General features: G+C 40.1%; 1 protein-coding gene across 3 annotated transcripts in view; it reads right to left on the bottom strand.

The window, feature by feature from the left end:
* LOC309656191 (rho GTPase-activating protein 11A-like) overlaps positions 1–8,669 on the bottom strand; it is a 28,006-nt gene extending 19,337 nt beyond the window's left edge. Inside the window, exons 1-4 of one of the 3 annotated variants that reach the window (XM_082452371.1) lie at positions 7,801–8,669; positions 3,989–4,059; positions 1,753–1,849; positions 968–1,221 (exon numbers count right to left, since the gene is read on the bottom strand). In XM_082452371.1, coding sequence (XP_082308497.1) covers positions 968–1,221; positions 1,753–1,849; positions 3,989–4,059; positions 7,801–7,929 — 551 coding nt within the window. In that variant the 5' untranslated portion in view covers positions 7,930–8,669. The remainder of the gene's footprint in view (positions 1–967; positions 1,222–1,752; positions 1,850–3,988; positions 4,060–7,800) is intronic. The other 2 variants (XM_082452372.1, XM_082452370.1) reach the window with 2 other exon arrangements.
* Positions 8,670–22,776: the final 14,107 nt, after the last annotated feature.

Below are 22,776 nucleotides of genomic sequence, written 5' to 3' on the forward strand. Positions count from 1 at the left end.
AAGATAAAAATACAGAGTTAAAATAACTTATTGGGCACATTTTGAAGACCTCTTATTTTATCAATTAAACACAAATCAAGATACAGTTACCCTTCATCTACCCATGTACATGACTGGCTTGAAATAAGACAGAACCAGAAATACACAGCCTCTCTATGCTTAAATATATGTCATAAAAACATTGCTACCGGGCTTCCCTGGTGGCGCAGTGGTTGAGAGTCTGCCTGCCGATGCAGGGGACGCGGGTTTGGGCCCTGGTCTGGGAGGATCCCACATGCCGCGGAGCAACTGGGCCCGTGAGCCACAGTTGCTGAGCCTGCGCGTCTGGAGCCTGTGCTCCGCAGCAAGAGAGGCCGCGGTGGTGAGAGGCCCGCGCACCGCGATGAAGAGTGGTCCCCGCTTGCCACAACTGGGGAAGGCCCTCGCACAGAAACGAAGACTCAACACAGTCATAAATAAATAAATAAAAGAACGTGAATTTCTAAAAAAAAAAAAAAAAAAAAACATTGCTACCCATAGAGTTCACGCTTTGTTTTTCCACACAAATTGAACACATTTCTTTGATTTTTCAAACCCACACACAGAAAATTCAAAGTACTGAAGGCAGCAAGTATGTCTAAAACAAGCAGGCTCAATGACAGCAGGGAGAAGGGACAAATTTGAAAAGCAAATCGCAAATATTTTAGAAACACAATAATCTGAAGCCATTCAATGGACTAAGAAGCCTATAAACACCATTAAGCCATTAAGGCATTCAGCAGGACAACCCTAAGACAGCAAGGAAATATTATATTTGGTATATCGTTTTTTAAAATTATACAGGGTACACCTCTTATAGTAAGGAAAAATATAATATTTTTAAGAAAAATTTCCATGCCAAATGAAATTTAATTTCTTATCATAAGGGTAAATCTAGCTAGTTGAGAAATTAAACTACCATCTCCCAAAACTTTTACTTACTACTCACCTAAGAGAAACTTTCCTGAGAAAATTAAAGAAGTATCTTAATATATCAATTGTGTGGTCAGCCATAAGACAGGAAAGCAACAATGTAGCTTTATTCTTCTCCTCCGTTCTTAATTGTTGAGCTTTGAAAAGTGCTTCATGCAAATCAGCTGGGAGAATGGGCTCTGGCAATTCCCTAAAAAACTGCTTAAGAAGCCCTGCAATATCACAAGGAGGTGCAGAAGACAGGCATCTTTCACCATGATCCAGTTTATTCTGAAATAAATACAACAATCTTGAGCGTTCGGGGGTTTAAGGGTTGAATGCAAATAAAGTATCTATCCTTTCTTATACTCTAAAGAGCTTTCTTTAATAAATTTCTCTTAACTCTTGTTTTAGTATTTATCACTTCTCTTTAGAAGGCTAAAAACAAAATTAAAAAAATTTCATTTCATATAGTACATTACAGGAACAAGGAACATGAATTTGGAAGTACTCTGTAAACTTTTAAAGCATTATATAAATAGCTTGATTGTGACAATCATTTCACAACATATACATATATCAAAACATCAGGTTGTACACCTTAAATATATTTGTCAATTATACCTCAATTTTTTTAAAAAAGCATTATATAAATGATATACATTTTGGAAAAAAGAAAAAGGGTTCTTCTGCCATGAAAAAAAGCTATCTGCAAACTCAATTTCTGTCCATAATTCATGTAATAGTTCTAAATATTTCAATCCTAAAAACCAAATTAAAAAGTGGTACAAATGAAAAATTATAGTTCAAGAATATGCTTACCTTTAGTGCTTTTAGACGAATAACAGATCCTGATTTCCTAAAAAGCCCTTCTGTATGAATATGTTCTTCTAAAGATGTGCAAGCATCAACAAGAAAACTGAAAGAGAGAACTCTTTTCAGGTGGTAAGACACACATCTCACTAAATCCTATTCTCCTGCCCGAGACTACACCCCTTTCAGCTCTGATGCTACAAATCCCTTTAATCTCTGTGATAGAAGGTTACTTTTAGTTTTCCTTCTTGCTTCCTAAATTCTTCTCTAAAGCCCATCTTTTTACCCATAACAACTTCAGTGAGCCCGCTCAATCCTTGATACTTGCCAATCTTAATCCATTTCTCTGCTTCTGCTCAGAGCACAAGATTTGTCTTTTTTTTTTACTGCCTTCACTTCTTCATATCCCAGTCTTTGCTCAACCCTCTGCAATCAGACTCTTCCCCATTACTCCATCAAGATCACTAATGGCCTCTGCCTTGCCAAATCCACTGTCAATTCACTGTCTTTATCTTGCTTGTCCTACCAGCAGTTGATACACTCGACCACTCCGTGATGATCTTGAAAATACTCTTCTTCACTACACTTCTGGAATTTCTGCTGTCTCCCTGACTGCTCTTTCTCAAACTTCTTTTCTGGCTCCTCTTTTTCTGCCAGACTTCTCCATCCTAGGATCACCCAGGGCTCTAAGGCCTTCTCCATTTCTTTACCTATTCTCTCTCCACAGGTGATCTTGCACAGCACACATAGCTTAAAAAACCTACCATCAACTACATCTGCCCAAAAATAAGGCAAGGCTTATTTTTTTTCTCACCAACATTACCGGTCAGAAAGTCAGATACATCCATCCCATTCCTTACAATCCTTCTCACATCTAGAGGTGTGTGCTCAATTTCTTTATACTGAATAATTTTTAACAATCAATACTGGCTTTAGATGCTTAGGTAACAGCTGGTAACAAAAAATTTGAATGGATGTCAGCTGCAAGCAAATGAAAGCATTGTACTGGTGCATAGTGGCTGAATGTTGCAGAGTAACTGACAGAAAAATTTTCTTTTTAAAAAAGCAGACAAAGAAACGACAACAAAAATTTAGTCATTATTACTAGAGATATGACTGCAATTCCAAACGTTGAAAATCATCATTAAAAAAAAACCTTTCATAGGCCATTTAAAAAGCAAAATAGTAAGTGGTTACCTCATGAAGATTGTGAATCTGTATCTATAGGGTGAGTGAGGGAAAACTGTTCTAAGGCAGCAAGGTGTTCAACAAATACTTTTGGACAATGCACCAATTAAAAACCTAAGTTAGGGCCTTCCCTGGTGGTGCAGCGGTTGTGAATCTGCCTGCTAATGCAGGGGACACGGGTTCGAGCCCTGGTCTGGGAAGATCCCACATGCCGCAGAGCAGCTAGGCCCGTGAGCCACAATTACTGAGCCTACGCGTCTGGAGCCTGTGCTCCGCAACAAGAGAGGCTGCGATAGTGAGAGGCCCGCGCACGGCGATGAAGAGTGGCCCTCGCTTGCCACAACTAGAGAAAGCCCTCGCACAGAAACGAAGACCCAACACAGCCATAAATAAATAAACAGAGCAGCCCTAAACTTTGAAAAAAAAAAAAAACAAAAAAAAAACACCTAAGTTATTAGACTAGAGTAGCCAGAATGAACCTTACTTTGGATAGAGGGGAAATGAATTAGTAAGAGCTAAGGTAGTATCTTTCTACTACGCATTTTTAAACTATTTTCTTAAGCCGTAAACTTCCCTAGCAACTTCTGATGCAGTTAGTCCAAAAGGTTATTTACAAATAGTGACACAGAAAAGCTCAAGTGTTAAATAATTTATATTCACAAATACTCCAATAGTTAAATATTCTTTTGTCCAACATTTCTAAGACAAAAAATATTAAAATTATAAATGAATTGGTAGTTTAGTATATTACTGAGTATCATCAAAACAGCAATGAAAAAATTGGTACAGAATGGAAAACTCTGCCTTAATAGAACAAAAATAATTTGCTTTCTAACATTTATTCATCACTAAACCTTAAAATTCAATCCTGAAAATGAGTACAAATTAAAAAGTTAAAATATGCAAAAGTTTAAAAAACAACTTTTAACATTAGTTAATGTTGAGAAATAAAATCATTTGCTAGTTCCAACTAATTGTGTGTGTCATTCAACTATTTATTTTTAAACATTCCAATACCAGTTTGAAATATTTACTCTTCATTTCAAAGTTTGCTCACCTTGGAATATGTCCATATTCTGGAACAACAGACTGGGGCAATGCATTAAAAGGTACTCCAAATATTTTACCCTAAAATGACAAGGTCAGTTACTCTAACACAAATATTAGGCTCAATATAAGTTTTCTTAAACATTAGGCAAATTAAAAACCTCACAAAATAAAACAAGATAGCAGAAATAAACTACTGGTCAAGACAAAAAACAATTACATCAAGTATATTTGTTAAAAAGTAACTACTTTATACTAGATATTATGCTAGGTGCTGGGAGCACAAAAATGGTCAAGATAGAGTCACTGCCCTTAAGCAACGCAGCAAATTCCCTCAGTTTCCAATCCCACAACAGAAAATCAATCCATTTAGTGTTCAGTAAGGAAATTCTTAAACAGAATTTGGCCCAATATGCTAACATTTCTGGAAAATACTACAAGCTCCTTTAGTAACTATATAAATACCGACCTTAAACTTTCTGTTGGTCACCTTATAAATACTAACTTGAACAAAAGGCCAAATTGGCCGATAACAGTAATTCCTGTCACTCAGTGAGTACTTCCTAAAATTATATCAGGGTGGTTACTTTTAGACCTGATTATCTTTTCCACACTCTATGGGAGAGTACTAATCAAACTGTTCTGAGGTATCCAAGGAAGGGATTCTGCAAACAATTTAAATTTCATGTCGTACTTTCAAAACCAATTTTAAAAAGTCAGAGTCGAATGTATTACTCGCATTCAAATTTTAATACATTTGAAGATCCCAAGAGTACAAGTGTATGTTGGTTAACTTGAGTGTTTGTGTACACCTCTGAATAAAGAATCTGCCACTATCTTTGGGCATATATTCATTCTTAAAAAACGAGTCACTGATTAAGAAGGTTGTAGCTTTGCCTTGGACTTAAAAGTAAATTCAAGGGATTTCCTTGGTGGCTCAGTGGTTAAGAATCCGCCTGCCAATGCAGGGGACACGGGTTCGAGCCCTGGTCCGGGAAGATCCCACATGCCCGCGAGTGGAGCAACTAAGCCTGTGCGCCACAGCTACTGAGCCTGTGCTCTAGAGCCCGTGAGCCAAAACTACTGAGCCCGTGTGCCACAACTACTGAAGCCCGAGTGCCTAGAGCCCGTGCTCTGCAACAAGAGAAGCCACCCCAAATGAGAAGTCCGCGCACCACAGCGAAGAGTAGCCCCTTCTTGCCGCAACTAGAGAAAGCCCGCACCCAGCAACAAAGACCCAACGCAGCCAAAAATAAATAAATAAATAAATAAATAAATAAATAAATAAAATTCAAGCCTGTATATGTCTGCTTATATGAAATTAGATTAAGTGGGCATACCTAATCACTCATATGTTAATTTCGTTTAGATACATCTGCTCTCCATGAATGCTCTTGAAGCACTTGTGTTGTAAGAGCACCTTATTTAACCTGTTATTTATAATAAGAAATCATTCAGGGAATTCCCTGGCGGTCCAGTGGTTAGGACTCCACGCTTTCACTGCTGTGAGCCTGGGTTCCATCCCTGGTCGGGGAACTAAGATCCCGCAAACCACGGTGCAGCCAAAATCATTCAGCATTCTTAATGATTTGACAAAATCTTACTAGTCCTTTTTCAAGTAGCTGGCTCAATTTAATTGACGAATATAGAAAAGACTGTGTAGCACAGTGCTTAAGTGAGCAGGCTCCTAGAGGCAGGACTGCCAAGTTTTAAATCCTGGCTCTTCCACTTATTAGCTGAGTGACCTGGATTAAATGATCATTCTCTGTGCCTCAGTATCCTTATATAGGTCCTAAGTCATAGAGTTGCAGAGAGAATTAAATGAATTAAAAGATGTAAAACATCAGTGTCTGACAAAGCAAACATTCAAAGAATGTTTGTTGTTGTTACAATTATCATTTCAAGGTGAGCTATTAAAAAAAAAAAAAGTTAGGGGGACTTCCCTGGTGGTCCAGTAGTTAAGACTCCGTGCTTTCACTGCAGGGGGGCACGGGTTCGATCCCAGGTTGGGGAACTAAGATCCCGCATGCCGCATGGTGCAGCCAAAAAAAAAATTAAATTGAAAAAAAAAAGTTAGTATGGGCAACCCCTTATTTGGGTAAATCAGAATTTTCTTGATACTGTGCAACCAAACAAAATGCAAAAATAAATCAGATGCTGAAGCTGACTGTAAGTTTACAAATGTCTTACATAACCAGAATTCAGGGTTGGTTTTTTTTTTTTTCAAGTCTCATTACGCTCAATAACTGGCTTCACAAGTTAGTGCTATAATTTAATCTCATAAAATAAAACTAATAACATGCTTTTAAAATTTTATGTATTAGAACATCACTTACAATATCATCTTTAAAAAGATGTCTGTCTAGCACGTTTCTTAAAGAGCTCAAAATTATCATTAGATAACAAACACCAAAGAGGCAAAGAAATCTACTATTCAAATAATTACCTAACATGTTAGATCTCGTTCGTGTTAACACAGTGATCTTCTGTATTTCTCTATTAGAATATTTTTATTAGGGTTTCTAGCATGACTACCAATTAGGATGAGGACCTCTGATTATCATAACAACTCGCTGAATAAGTGGCATGTGACAGGCATTGTGTGCTAGTCTCATCTACAGATCTTATAATTTTTTTAAATCCCCTAAACAACTCAACGAGAGATACCATTCCCATTTTATAGAGTAGGAAACTAAAGTTTAGGACAAGCAGCCCAAGATCACAACCCAAGTAGGGGTAGAGCAGGAATCAAACTCAGGTCTATCTGACTCTAAAGGCCAAGTGTCAGTTTTTCTTGAGGGGTAAGAAAAAAATCTGCATACAAATTCTTTCATATACTTACAAAACCTACTATATTTGAGATCTTGGAAAGCCAGTTTTACAATCAGAAGAAACCACTTAGTTTTTAAATATAAACAAGTGTGTTGCCAATAAGTTGCAAACAACAAAAATAATTTCTCCAGAATTTATAAGCTGTTAAGAGGAATATAAATTATTTGTCAGTTTTCTTCTCCAAGTACTTATTTTCTTTCAGACACTATAAACTATAAGAGTTATGAAAATTAATTTTTAGTTTTCATCTGTAAGTATTTAGAAAGCACCATATAATTAGGCAAGTAAATCTAAAACAAAATGCTTTATATTCAACTTATTTTTCACAATGAAATTCTTGATGATTCTGTAGAGATATTAAAATCTCATTCGAAATCCCCTAATCTCAACCACCCAAAAATCAACAGCTTCTGAATCATTCCACTGTGGTTTCTCAATTTACTCGTTTAAAAAAAAACCTTTATGTCTCAAAAATATGATACAGCCAAGCAGCAAGCATGTTCTTTTCAAATCGGTGAATATAAAGTTATTATCTAAAGCCTATTTCTAATACTGTCACACCTCATCTACTGATTCGTTTAGAAAATGTACTGGTACCCTTTGTCCCTCTCCAAATGTTACTCAAACAGTGGTGGTGGGGTAGTGTTTGTCTCCCTTCCCACGTGCAACTTGTTCAAAATATTTACAATAACTTAGCAGTATCTGGAGACATTTTTAATCGTCACAATTGGAACACGCTACGGGCATCTAGTGCCTAGAAGCCAGAGATGCTGCTAAACATCCTATAATGCACAGAACAGCTAACCCCAGTGTCCCCCAAAGAATTATCTAGTTCAAAATGTCAGTGTTGCTGAAGTTGACACACTTAAACATATTCTCTTTTGGATCCATACAGAATGAACATTTTAGCATGACCTGGTAATAAGTGATGGTAGGGAATACGCCCGCCTCCCCCCTTTTTTAACCTAAACCTCTTTCCCCAGAACTTACCACGAGTTCCGTGGCTGCTGTCTCCTGTCTCCTGCGATCGCACTGCCCACGGCCACCCTTGACCTTAATGCCATAAACAGCCCGAAGCTGCTGTACAACGGCCAACCGCACCAGCCTCTGATCCCACATCCCGGACACGTCGCCCACTCTCCGAGGTGGGATCTGAGTCCTGACCCTCTTTCGCCACCAAGTCTTCCAATTTCCGAACACTCTCAGTTTTGCGCTCAGCTCCGCTGCCTTCTGGCCACGTCTGGCACTCTTCCGGCCCCGGACCCCAGCCACCTCCACGGCTTTTTCCTTGCTCCACCAAACCGTCTTCTCTTAGCCCTTTGACCTAGCCACACCTCACGTTTCCTTCACTTACACCGGCATTCTTTCTTATCACTTAATCCTTTCAGCTACTTACACAGACCTCCCTTTCTTCCAGATCCTTTCGGTTCCTTGTACCACGCCCGTTACCAGCTTCTCACTATTTCAGGCCACCTTCCTCCAAACCTCCCTTCGCCCTCGTCTCTCTCCGAACTGTAAAGACAACCCTTCTCCTCGCCCCTCCAGCCCCCCCCCCCCCGCAGACTCAGCTGGGCGTTAGTCCCTGCGGCCCCGAGTCCCCCACCCTAGCCCAGTCGCCGGACCAGCCGGCTGTTCAGGGGCCTCTTCCAGTCCCGGTCCCCGCCCGGGCTGGTGGCCGCCGTCACCCCGTTTCACAGGCTGCTCCTTCCCTCCTCCATCAACCTGACTGCCGCCCCCGGCCAGCACATCCGGGTGCGCTCACTGAAGTCAAGTGTCCCTCCTCATGCCTCCGCCCCACCGCCTCGACAGACAACCGGAGCCACCGCGGCCGGCCCACCTTCAGTTCCAGTCCAGCCTCAAACGGCAGCGCCAAAAAACGTTCCACACTCTGATTGGCCCGCTCCTCTTTTCAAAATCAGGACCCCCGGAAGGTGGCCAGGAACTGCCTGTCTAGTGAGTTACGGGCAAAGGGGCGGGACCACGAAGGGTGTGGCGGGCAAAACTAAGAAACACGAAAAGACGAGTTACACTTGCTCCTTCTTAGCCATATGTTGGAGGAAAATACTGTTTATCGTGTATTTTAAAACACCCGGCCTGCGTCTGAGACAATATATTCGGGGATATGTAATAGACACCTCATTCTCATTTTTTTCAGAACTTGGCTGAGGCTGAAGGCCCTTTTACGGGGAAACCTGTTCTACGGAACCGGAGGGGAGACAATTTGGGTCAGAATTCACAAACGCTGATTTTAGTAACCCTCAGTCGGGGCGTTTGGTGGGAACTTCTGCTATGGCAACTGGTCCATACTTGGCGGGGGGCTGATGTGACGCCCAAATCTTAGCTCTTAGGTAGTTAAATACAACAAAGAAAACCTGTCATGAGAGAGTATAGAGTGCGGGAGGAATGCGAAGTCCGCGGAGGGCGGCAGCTGCAGAAGCTTCATTTGGTGGGATATGGATTTAGGACACCAGGGAGGAGCCTGGCTCCAGGCCCACACAGTGCAGAAACCTTGCTTGTCTTGTTGACAGACAAGATTGCACATACTCGGCCCTAGTTCCCGGGCTGCTTTTCCATTCTCAAACATCAGCAATCCCATCAGGGTGTTTTCTGTTTTTTGGGGTTGTAATTTGTTTAGGGCTGGAGACTTGGACTCAAATACTACAGACAATACAGCATACATTTACTACCACCCTTGCCTCACGCCCATGTAAACTTGGTAAGAGTAGCAACAGAACTTTATCTGCATTATCCACTTGTGTGCCTATTACCTAACTGTGCCAGGGGCCAAATGCCTATTTAAGGACATGAACGGATTTAAGTGGGAAACAGTTTTCTTAGAACCATTTTGCTCCTTTTGGAGTTCAGGTCCTTAGGTGTGCTACCCTTCTCAATCTAAAGAGGATTCTCTGAAGAAGTGGGAACAAAATGGAAGTTAAACATTTTGCTTTATTTTAACAGTTGTTTATTGAGCCCCTATTATGCAGTTTGGTATAGGATGATGAGCAAAACCAGACACAATTTTGGCCCTCGAAGGGAGCGGGGAAGAATATCAACCAAGTAACTATATGAATGGGGGCATAATTATTAACTGAGAGGCGTGCACTAGGAAAGGAATATTATTCCATGACAGGGTACAATGAAAGATCCTTGATGGGGTAGGGGCAGTGTTCCAATTGACTGATCTGAAGAATCAGCAGAAATTAACTTAGTAAAAAGTGAAGGTGGGATGGTGGAATGGGACCAGCATTTAGGAGACAAAGGCACTGCAGAAAAAGCCATCAGTTTTAACAGGAACCAGTGCATCAGAGGCTATGCTGAACCCATTTCTCCTCTTCTTGCTTCAGACATAACTATAAAAAATTACTTATGTTATCTTTAGCCTCCTCCCGTCCCCAAACTTCACATTGTTTTGGGCTTTAGGACCCCCTATGTCTCTTAATATTAATTTTTCTAACTATGTCTTAATGCTTTTTTAAAGCTGAGCTCTTTGATTTTGTGTTTTGTCCTTTCTCTTAAGATGAAAATATTAGTTCTTAATGATATTAACATAATTACTTATTTGCTTTATCCATGTATATAAATATATACACACATATACATATATATATATAAAACAGAATAGGAATAGTAATATTGCTAACATAAGACTGCTGAAAGAAGTTTAAATTTGTATTTTTTTTTTCTTCACATTATATCCCATTGGAAATGTACAGACAAAATATTGTGTTTTAAATGAACTGGACATACATCTTCTCTTTGGTTATTATGAATGTACCGTAGTTTAATCAACCAGACCTATACTGATGGATACATGGGCTATTGCCAGTCTTTGCTATCACAAAAAGTTACTTGCTAATGGATCTTTAGCATAGATTGGGACAAATGGGATTACTAGGTTAGAAAGTAAAAGAATGTTATTTTCTTTATTATTCCCAAATTCACCTTCATAGAAGTGGTGTGATTTTGTATTCATACTAATAATACATGAGTTCCTATTCTCCCACATCCTCCCCCATAGAATGGATTGTCAAACTCCTAGATTTTTGCTAATATGACAGGTGAGAAATGGTATCTCAGTATAGTTTTGCATTTATCTTTTTATGAATGAGATGGAGCATCTTTTTGAATGAATAAAATGAATGCATATAATGAAATGTGAGGATGAATCTGTTAAGGAATATGGAAGATACACAGCTATGAAGTGGAAAAAGCAAGGCACAGAAGACCATGTGCAGTATGTACGTAAGAAGGGGTAGAAATACATACACAAATGTAAACTTGATTATATTTTTAAAAATAAACAATGGAGGGGACTTCCCTGGCAGTCCAGTGATTAAGATTCCACACTTCCACTGCAGGGGCCACAGGTTCGATCCCTGGTCAGGGAACTAAGGTCCCGCGTGATCCCACATGCTGCATGGTGCAGCCAAAAAAAAAAAAAAAAAAAAAAAAGATTAAAAAAATGGAAACGTAAATCAAAATCTAATAAAAATGGGAACCAATAGGGGAAGAGCAAGGGGAGGGAGAGAGCAGGAATGGAAGCTAGATTTCTGAATATATCTTGTCTTATAGTTTGACCTTGGAGTCATGTAAATGGTTACCATGTTTAGAATATAAAATAAAGTTTAAAAGCAACCACTGAGTGGAAAACAAACTGAAATAAGTGAATCAACCTTTTCATCTGTTTCTATTTGAATTTTATTTCTTTTTATTTGACTTGTCCATCGATTACCTATTTTCCATCAAGATGGCCTTCTTTTTTTAAAAAAATTTAGAAACTTTTTATATATTAGCCCTATGTGATATGGCTTGCACTTTTAAAAACTAACCTTTATTGGACTTTTTGCTTTGCTTGTTTAAATTATAGTTAAAATAATCAACCTCGTCCCTCACTGAGACTCTGAATGATAGGAATGTTTTCTCCACTCCCAAGTTACAAAATAATTCATTTATTCTGTTTTAAAAAATGCCAGTTTTTAAATGCCAGGTTTGTTTGTTTCTTTTTCTTTTAAAATATTTAGATCTCTGATCCATTTGGAATTTATCCAGTGTAGAATAAAGAATGGGTCAAATTTTATCATTTTCCATATGGCTACCCAGTCCTAGACATTTTAATTTTATCTCACTTCAGCAACCCCCCACACCTGCCTCTGAAGGTAGCAAAACACTACTACTGAATGCCCACAGAGTACCTTGACTGGGTAAGGGGAAATCGCTTTTACTTGAACATTAGATTATGCTTTTATTATTTTATTTTCATTTTTATTTTTGGCTGTGCTGCGTGGCTTACGGGATCTTAGTTCCCCTACCAGGGATCGAACCTGGGCCCTCAGCAGTGGCAGCATGGAGGCCTAACTACCGGACCGCCAGGGAATTACCTAGACTTTGCTTTTAGTTAGTGCCACTAGATGGCACACATCTTTTTCTTTAGATATCTCACTTAGCTCTCTTTTCCATGAAATCAATCACGTATCTGCCAGGGGGCCTCCCTAAATTTTCTTCTTGCACCCCTGCTTGGGAAAAGGTGACTCGGGTAGCTTTTCAAGTCAGATACAGAGCGTTTCTCTGTAAAGCTAAAGTGATTGTCCTTGAAATCACTGCCTCCAAGGCCTGGCACATCGCGCAGACACAATTTCATTGATGAATAAAACCAAAACATTTGGGGAAATGTCTAAAGTTCAGACTTGACTAAAATAGAAAATAATACAGTGATTTTCTCAGGTCACCGGAGCTCTCACCAGAATAATGGACACAGCGATGCTTCACCTGGATCCCCCTCCAGGGCTGAGGTGCTTGCTTTCCCTGCTCGCAGGAATGTTGGCTACAGATGGCTCACAGCCGAGTCCCCTGTGAGAAGTGAGCTGCTCTCACACAAGGGAGCTGCCCCACCCCAGATGATGTCTGGTTTACGTGTCTGGTTTACGTGGGGGGTCCGTTGGCCTGGCCCCTTGCCTCAATCCAGGACAACTGAAGGGCCTCCCAGCTCCGGAGCTTCCTGTGGGACGGGCTGAGGCCTATGTGGCAACCGTATCGCAGCTCAGCCTTCCCATCTGTCCAGCCCTACTCTCTTCACACCTTTACTCTTGTTATTCCAAGAGTTTGACCCAGTAAGACTCCTGCTCACAAATCTCCACCTCAGTGTCTGTTGTTCAGGCAGCCCAACTTAAGATACAGGGTGGAAGGTTCTCCCTAACCAGTGCTCTCAACTAGAGTCTTGCTACCAAAATGTGGCCCGTGGACCAGCAGCACTGTTGTCAACACGGAGAAGTTAGAAAAGGAGGAACTCGGGTCTCACTCAGACCTACTGAATCAGAACCTGCCTTTTTGTAAGCTTCCCAGATGATCTGTCTGTACACTAAAGTTTACGAACCTGTGGACTAGGTTCAAAGGACAATGGTCTAAGTTCAGAAATGCTTCTTCCTCTGGGTTATTAGGTGGGAAAACCAAACAAAATGTTTTGTTGTATCTTATATTACACAAATTAAATAAAAGAGGGGGGCATCCAGAGAGTAAATGTCATCATCTGACTAGTCAGTTTTAGGTCTTTTAGTCTCAGGTCACAGGGTTTTCTCTTGCCTTTAAGGTTGCCTTGTGTGGTGTTCCGATATCCAAAAGAATAGTCCAGGACTTGTGCCAACCCTGAAACGACTAACAAAAAATGTCAAACAGAGAATAATAGCCTTCTGAGACTTGTGAGTGGAAGAGACACATACAAATTTCTGTTCTGTTCTAGAGCAAGAAATTCAAGCTGCTTTTTTGGGGGGGAAGGGGGAGCGTGGGGGAAGGTAGGAAAAATGAGATGGAAAAAGATAATGATAGGTAAGCCAAAATGATAAAATAAAAACTGTAAGTACAGAAAAGCTTAAGAATTTTCCTGTCTTTGACAAAACTACGAAATGGACAGTTTAATAGTGCCATCAACCACAGTACAGGCTTGATTAGATAAGTTATTGTGCACCAATTACATAGATGATATATTTATATTGATTGATTTGGAGGGTGTCCAGGATATAATTTGAGAAAAGGAAGTCACAAAGTTGTGTGTATAATATGATTGTTGTGCTTTATATGTGTATATGCAAAGAAAAATGGAAAGATATTAACAGTAGTTATGTCTGAGTGGTAACTTTGCAAGTGACTTTTGCATTCTTCTTTGTGCTTTTCTGCTATTATCATTTGAATATTTCATAATGGGTTTATTGTTAGGGGTTGAATTGTGTCCCCCCCCAAAAGATGTGTTGATTTCTTAACCCCCAGTATCTAAAAATGGGACCTTATTAGCAGATGTACTTAGTTAAGATGAGGTCATACCAGAGTAGGGTGACCCGTTAATCCAATATAACTAATATCCTTGTAAGAAGAGAAGAGACACAGCCATGTGAGGTGAGAACGCATTTGATGATGAAGAGACAGACTGAAGTGCTGCATCTGCACACCAAGAAACACCAAAGATTGGTGGCCACCGCCAGAAGCCAGGAGGAGGCGAAGAAGGGTTCTCCCCTACGAGTTTCAGAGGGAGCACTGCCCTACCAACCTTGACTTCTAGTTTCCAGAATTGTGAGAAAATAAATTTCTGTTGTTTGAAGGCACCCAGCTTGTGGTACTTTGTTAAGGTAGCCCTAAGTGACTAATACACATGTTACTTGATAATCATTAAAAAGTAAAGTCATTGCCATTTTGAGAATTAAATGGAGCTATAATTGAGGTGAAGGAAGGTGACACTTGTCAGCCAGCACAAAGGTGACTTCTCTCACAGAACCTTACCTGACAGTTCAGAGGGCAACACCAGAGTCCTTGTCTGGAGCAGCTATTTGCACGCCTTACATTTTCTCCTCCAGGTCTAAGTCCCACAGGTGGGCAGGGGCCAGGTTCACATTCACTTCCCATGAAGTGTAGCCCTGAATTTTGAATAAAGATCTCAATGAATGCTCTTTGAATTACTGAATGAGGAATTCCTATTAGCAAGAAAAGCTTTCCCTCCCACTCTTACAGAGTAGGATAAACAAACAAACAAAAGCAACAAAACACCTAAAGGATGAAAATTGAAAGACTCTAGATTTGGGAAGAGAGGAAGGCAGGGGAACCAACATGTCTATGGGCACAGACTCCAGATTCCTAGTTGTGTGGAATGTTAAAAAGATCTCCTGTCAAATAAATGTGGGGATTTAAACCAGTTTCCTTACCATAGGGTCTCTAGGGGCCTTTAATACACCATTGTGCATTGGGACTTTCCAATAAGAGGAGGGAGTTGGACTGCACTTCCTAGTATTTTACTGTTAAATTATTCCTTTACTCATTATTTCAAAGTGCTTGGTGGTTAGTGTTTGAGGAGTGAGGTTTGGTGCCCTGTGCACCATGTTCATGTAAACCCATTGAGACACCCTTCAGCAATGCTCTTCTCATTATTGGTGGGCTTTCCTATCTCTATACCCACACTGGGTCTGCAAGCTTTAGTCAAATGTTTATGTGGTCTCTCAGATCTAAGAAGTTTGGACATAGTTGTAGATCATATATGTTTCCCATTAAAGGAAGGAGAAAATAGAGTGGGTATGAGGAAAGTAACAGTTTGAAATCATCAAAAGCCTTTCAAAGACAGACGTTCCATCAATCTAAATATCCCTGGCAATTCTTGCTTGACCCTTGGAGTAAGCAGACAAGGATAGGGAGGTTGATGCTACTCTTCAGAGTAAGACCCGGGTAACGTATTCTTTGGGTCCTCTAAGAAACTGATGCCAAGACATGATTAGATGTGCAAGAGAATTATTGGGGGAAGTGCTTGTGAAGGATAAAGGAGAGGAAGCAGGAGCAGACAGGGAGAGCCTTTAGATCCTGAGGCAGTTCTGACACCCATGCATGTGGAAGGGGAAAGGAGGAGGATTGGGTAAGAACCACCTCCAACCACAGCACAGTTCTAAGAAATTTTGGCCAGGCTGATGGGGAGTTCTTCCCTTAAAGTCACATGTTAGAGGAGTCCTGTGTCCCACAGGAATGGGCCAGCACTTGTAACCCTCAGTCATTGGCTGGGAGCAGCCCGTGGTGCTAATGCTGTGTTGGATCCAGAGGGCCGGGGGCAGGGGCTGTCCCTCAGCTATCCTCCTCCCAGCAGGAAATCTGAGGGCTGAATTTTTATGTCCACCAGGGAGAGTGAAGTCAGATGACCAGAGTCTGAATTCCAGCTCTACCACTTAATTATGGGAAAGTTACCTAACTTGTCTGAACTCCAAATTCCTCATCTGTAAAATGTAAATTATTAGAGTATCCACGTCATTGGGTTCTTATGAGACATTTACATTACTCATGAAATTCTTGGTATTTTGCCCAGTGCATTGAAGACCTCAATAAATGTTAACTATTATTATTACAGGTACTTGTAGCTGATACAAACTCAGAACTCTCAGCCCTCAGGGAATTCTGACAGCTGGAGGAAATGCTGAAAGGCAGGAGAAGTCTCTACCCTGTGTGCCATACTGTGTGTAGAATTCTTCTCCAGGATCTTTCGAATGTGATCCTTTCTCTCTGCTCCTTAGAACAAAGGCATTCACTTCCAAATGCTGAAAATACGGGAGAAGGACAGCATCCCCATTTCCCTGCTAGACTGACATGGCTGGTGTGAGGCTCCCCCTTTGCAAGATTCCCTTGAAGAGTTTAGTGTGTTTATCTATTTATTCTGTCTGCCTCATGCAGAGGTCAATAATGCTGTAAACAGAGAAGAGCTCCAGGTTCAGTTAAGCAAATTACAGAATATTGAAAAAGTCATGGCAGTAAAGTACATTACTATAATCCACAGAATATATGAGGCATTAAAATCCTAATGCCTTGACTCTTGATCAGAATTTATTGGAGATGGGAAGAACAAACTACCTCAGTGCATTTTTACGGCCAAAATTAAAACAGGGGTGGATTCACTTAACCCCTGACAGCAGTCTTAAATTCACTGAACCACCTTCTGTGTTCATAGAATTCTGTCTCTATGGAACCTGGTGTGATGGGGAACTGTTATTGCTTTGGAACTTTCCCTGAAGGTGAAAGGTGAGATAAGTGATAGGTGATAATAGGACCAGCTGGTGAGACATGTTCACACATTTGAAACCAGGATGATGGTTAAGGGGATGCTGATGGTTTCTCAAGGGTGCTGGGCACCTGACCCCCCTGTGTCTATGATGCTGACCAGCCTAAATTCATGACCGATTCTTCCATTGACCAGGCAGTAGGGTCAGCTCTGCATGCTGCCCCTCTGCACCACACCAAACAGAAGTGGTTGATAACTAAAGACAGTAGCTTCACAGACCAGAAAGAATGTACAGAAAGAAACATGAAGCTTGTGGATATCTCATATCCAGAAGAGAGTCCTTGATACCTATAGAAATTCTGGGTGAAGCAGCTATGGGGCCTGATTAGTAAATATTTCTAGGAAATATTTCCTATGAAAAGTTCCTGGGAAAGAGCTTATCCACCTGCACAACCTCATAACCGAAATTATTAGTGGTGTTACTGTCTAACCTTTTGCAAAACTTAAATTACTCTGCCATCTGAAAAGCTCCACCAAGGGAAGAGGCAGAAGGAACTAGCATTTATTGTATACAACATGCCAGGCGTTAATCCTCAGGGCCACCCTAAGAAGTAGGTATTATCCCTGTTTTACGAATGAGAAAAATGAGGCTTAGAGAGGTTAAGAAAATTGTACGAGGTCCTAAACTGTTAAATGGCGGAGCTGAGATTCCAATCTGGATCTGCCTGGCTCCAAAATCCATGCTCAGTCTAATACACACACAACTCGATTGCAACACCTTTCCTGTGGGGATGCCAGTGAACTTGGGAGCAGCCTTGATTCAAAAACCACCACACATTTGATTTGAGCAGCAACTGAAAACCTTTCTGTTGGGTTGGCCAAAAAGTGCCTTTGGTTTTTTGTTGTTTTTTAATAAATTTATTTTATTTATTTATTTTTGGCTGCGTTGGGTCTTCGTTGCTGTGCGCGTGCTTTCCCTAGTTGGGCGAGTGGGGGCTACTCTTCGTTGCGGTGCACGGGCTTCTCATGACCGTGGCTTCTCTTGTTGCGGAGCACGAGCTCTAGGCACGTGGGCTTCAGTAGTTGTGGCTCACAGGCTCAGTAGCTGTGGCACATGGGTTTAGTTGCTCCACAGCATGTGGGATTTTCCTGGACCAGGGCTCAAACCCCTGTCCCCTGCACTGGCAGGTGGATTCCTAACCACTGCACCACCAAGGAAGCCAGTGCCTTCGGTTTTTAAATAAAAATGAAAGACACATTTTTCATTTTCACCAAGAACTTTATTGAACAATGTATTCATCCTTTTGTTCCACTACCTTCTGCCATTTTTCAGGCAACTTCATAATTCTATCTTCCCAAAACTTTTTATCTTTTTGAGCAAAGAACTGTTCCAGGTGCCTTTTACAGTCTTCCAGGTAATTGAAATTTTTTCCATTAAAGACTGAAATAAATGGAAATCCGAAGGTGCAATGTCTGGTGAATACGGCGGATGAATCAGAACTTCCCAGCCAAGCTGTTAACAGTTTTTGCCTGGTCATTTAAGAAACATGCGGTCTTGCGTTTTCCTGATGGAAGATGATGCGTTTTCTGTTGACTAATTCTGGGCGCTTTTCATTGATCGCTGCTTTCAGTTGGTCTAATTGGGAGCAGTACTTGTTGGAATTAATCGTTTGGTTTTCCGGAAGGAGCTCATAATAGAGAACTCCTTTCCAATCCCACCATATACACAACATCACCTTCTTTGGATGAAGACTGGCCTTTGGTGTGGTTGGTCGTGGATCATTTGCTTGCCCCACGATCTCTTCCTTTCCACATTATTGTACAGTATCCACTTTTCATCGCCCATCACAATTTGTTTTAAAAACGGAACATTTTCGTTATGTTTAAGTGAGAATCGCACGTGGAAATACGGTCAAGAAGGTTTTTTTCACTTAACTTATGTGGAACCCAAACATCAAAGCGATTTACATAACCAAGCTGGTGCAAATGATTTTCAATGCTTCATTTGGATATTTTGAGTATGCCCGCTATCTCCCGCGTGGTGTAACGTTGATTGTTCTCAATTAATGTCTCAATTTGATCGCCATGAACTTCAACTGGTCTACCCGACCGTGGAGCATTGTCCAGTGAGAAATCTCCAGCATGAAACTTCACAAACCACTTTTGACATGTGCGATCAGTCACAGCACCTTCTCCATACACTGCACAAATCTTTTTTTGCGTTTCAGTTTTGTTTTTACCTTTCTTGAAATAATAAAGCATAATATGCTGAAAACGTCGCTTTTTTCCTTCCATCTTCAATATTAAAATGGCTACACAAAAATTCACCAATTTTGATAAGCCTTTTTTTTAAATGCATGCTGATATGACAGCTGTCACATACAATCTAACAAAATTGTTTCTAATGAAGTTAAAGACAACTGAGTGCTACTAGAGCCATCTTATGGAAAAAACTGAACGAACCTTTTGGCCAACCCAATATCTAGTCTCTGTAATTTCCTGTTAGTGGCTAGTTGCTGTGGCTTTCCTTCTGACTTTCTTTTAAAACTCAAATTATGCTGAGAGACAAGACACTTACTGTGAATAAATGTTTCAGATACTTTATTTCCCAAAGGAAGACCTTGATAGTATTAGACCATGGGTCACCTGGGGAAGAAACAGAGGGCTTTATAAAGGAAATGGCAAAAAAGGGAGCAGTTGGAGGTGCCAAGTACTTGAGTCTACTTCAGAAGTTTACCTGTGGCTGACCCCAGTGATCCTTTTTGCTTTTTAGGAAAAGTAAGTTCTATATTTTAGAATGTGCATATCTATCTCATGCCATTGTGAGAAATAAATGAGACAGACACGAGAATGTTTTGTAAAGTAAATGGCTTATACAAACAAGGTGTGGTACTATTTCAACTTGTGAATGAACTCAGTCATGGCTAAATGCCCTCTTCCTGTTCCATGTGGTCCATTCTCTTGACCATGCATCAGATATAAGTGGGAGGAAAAGCCATATTTGGACACTAGAAACAAATGATATAGACCAATGGTTTATTCTAGAAAATAATGTTTAATAATTCAAACTGAAAGAATTGCATTGTAGAAAATCTTTTCATGATTTTCAACATTATTTTCTCTTATAGTTTTAAAAACACAATTAATGTTTCCATCAACTTTTTAAAAATTAAGCACTATATTAGAACTTACCAGCAGAGGGGAGTAAAGGAACACAAAACACCTTTCAGTTTTAGGCTAATTTTTGTGCATAAACAGGGCAGAAAGTCCTCAAATCCATGCTTTTTTTTTTTATTAGCCAGTGGATCCACATGAACACATTAAATTTTATGAACAGCCCAGTCTCTGACAGAGGCAGACAAACAGATCTGTAGGGCACAAAGGCATTGACTTTTGATAAAATGTTATGGATGATGAGAAGAATGAACTACCAAGTTTCTTAGAACTGTGGTAAAATAGATTTTACTGTATTAAAATCAATTTCTTTTCTTAATTTTGCATGCCTAGTTTTGAATACTCATTTAGAATGAAATTCCAGTGAAATGCACTTTTCAAGGCAGCTCTTTGTTATTGTGGGTGTTAATCTGACTCTCACAGACTGTATCTCAGACATATACAGTCTTTATTCAGATGAGGAGGGGATGTGGGAACACAATCTGATGCCTGTTCAAAGTGTACCAGAAGCACATATGCAGACACACCTTTGAGAAGCCAGTTATTTACCTCCAGATGGGTGGTAGTTAATGTTCCAAAATCTTGTTCTCTAGATCTTGAAGGAAGGTGACTATAGATTACAAGGTCTGAACCCTTTCCTAGAGGGAAGAGATCTCAGGGATCACCGTCAGCAACCCGACATATACATTGAGCGATTCCCGTGCTAGGCATTAGAGACACAGCAATATTGAAGAGGCCATTACCTTGAGAGGGAACATCTAGTTGAGGAGGCAGACCAGAGTATATTTTGCAGTGAGATATCCCTTGAAGGAAAGAGAAGACCAATCACCAATAGGTGAGAATTGCAAAAGCAAACCAAGGTATTATTCACCAAGTTTTCCCCTCACGTTCATTCAGTCCATAGTTTTCATAGAGTGGTGTTAACAGATGAACTGAGGCGTATTAAAAAAAACTTAAGAGTTTATCTGAGCAAAAATATATTTGAATCAGACAGTGCCAAACCAGAAGTGGTTAGGAGTGCTCCACTAACAGGAGCTCAGGGAAAGACTTCTATAGAGAAAGGGCGGAGCAAAGCAAGGAAATTATTGATCAGGTATAGTTTAAACCTAGTTGGCTGTCTGTGACTAGTTGTCCTTAGGCTTCAATTTTGTAACCTGGAGGCATTTATAGGCTAAGACTGCAGTGTGCTTATGTGGGCCACAACAGCAGTACAGCCACCTCGGCCTCATGGTCTCCTTGTTCAATTAATTTAACAGTGGTAACCAGAGTTTTGTGCTCTTACCAGAGAGTTCTAATCTGGTAGGTGAGAGAAGGAAAGTGATAGCTTTAGATTTCATCTCAAGAAATGTCCACTCACCAGTTTCATCTTCACTGGTTATTTTTTTATACAGGATCTAGAAGTAATACCATCCTCTTTCCTTTAATGAGTATACAGTACACATTGTTATTTACCTGTTTAGCAGCTTTGAAGTTCTTCTATTCATATTGATATTTTCCAGTCCCAGAACATCAAGTCTTGATAGAAGACTTGATATCTAATGATCCATCATGGTTCCAGCATGTGTTGTCAGTTGATAAGATAGGCTTGATTTGTTAGTGGCCTTAGTGAGGGCCTTAGTCAGCACACCAGACAATCAAAGAATTCTGGGACTGTTGGGGAGGTCCTGATAAGAAAATGGAATGATAGCAGGCTTCAAAGATAAGGTAAGAATAAGAGCATTAAAGGAGTAAAAAACTCAGTCCAGGGAGGAGAGTGCTTGGTAAGTAAGAAAGCAGTTATATATCAGGTGAGTTATAAAAAATGAGTATGAGAGGGTTCAAGTAGTAGAGATCACTTAATCTTCTGGAGTTTAAGAGATGCCCTACCTGGAAAAAAGAGAGGAGACTGTCCTGGATCTAACACATACACCTGGGAGCAACTCCAGTAGGTTAAGTAGATAAGGATAATAACTATTTCACAGGTTTGGGAGATAAATGAGATTGTGTGCCCAAGGTTCCCAGCCTACGAGTGGGACCTAATCAATATTAGCTCCCTTTCCATTCTCCCAGTCATCATAATTCATCTTAGAAATACAATTCTCCTCAAAAAATGACAGTTGGTAAGCATTAAATGTTATCTCAGTATTACACAAAATACATTATTAGCAAGAATTTTAATAATAAATATAAGCATAAATAAGAAATATTGTATTTCTCTACCACCTTCTTGTGCTCTATGCTCAAGAAAATAGTACCTTGAAGCTCATAAAAAATGTTCATACTTAAATCCTATCTATAATTCTTTATGGCAGATCTTTTCTATTTTTCCCTAGCAGGAAACATGATGCAACTGTACAATGCATGGGAGTGTTTCTAAATGAAGTCACTAACAACTCTTAAGGATTTCCCTGGTTTCTGTTCTGGAATGGACATAGGCACTATTTTTGCATCGTGGGCTAAATGAATGCTGAAATTCCAGTTAAAGAAACAAATACCCTTTGTGTTTTATGGCAAATATTCCCTTTCATTTCAATAAAGACCACCAAATTTATGGGGGAGGGGGAGAGAGCAAAATGCAGTAGGGAGTTATGTTCGCACTTAAATTCAGGTTATTTTCTGTGTCAGGCCATTGTGGTAGATAATATTAGATAGTGACATGGTTGCTTAGCAACCTTGCCATCAATGAACTTGGGATCCCTCTTTGCTGGGAATTCCTAAAGAGTAATGCCTAGGAGAGTCCTATTGTTTTTGGATCATTCAAACCAAAGGTGATTTTTACAAAAGATTTAACTGTAGTTCAAATG

The sequence above is a fragment of the Balaenoptera physalus genome (assembly GCF_965194825.1).
Source record: "Balaenoptera physalus genome assembly, chromosome: 2".
Lineage (NCBI taxonomy): Eukaryota > Metazoa > Chordata > Mammalia > Artiodactyla > Balaenopteridae > Balaenoptera > Balaenoptera physalus.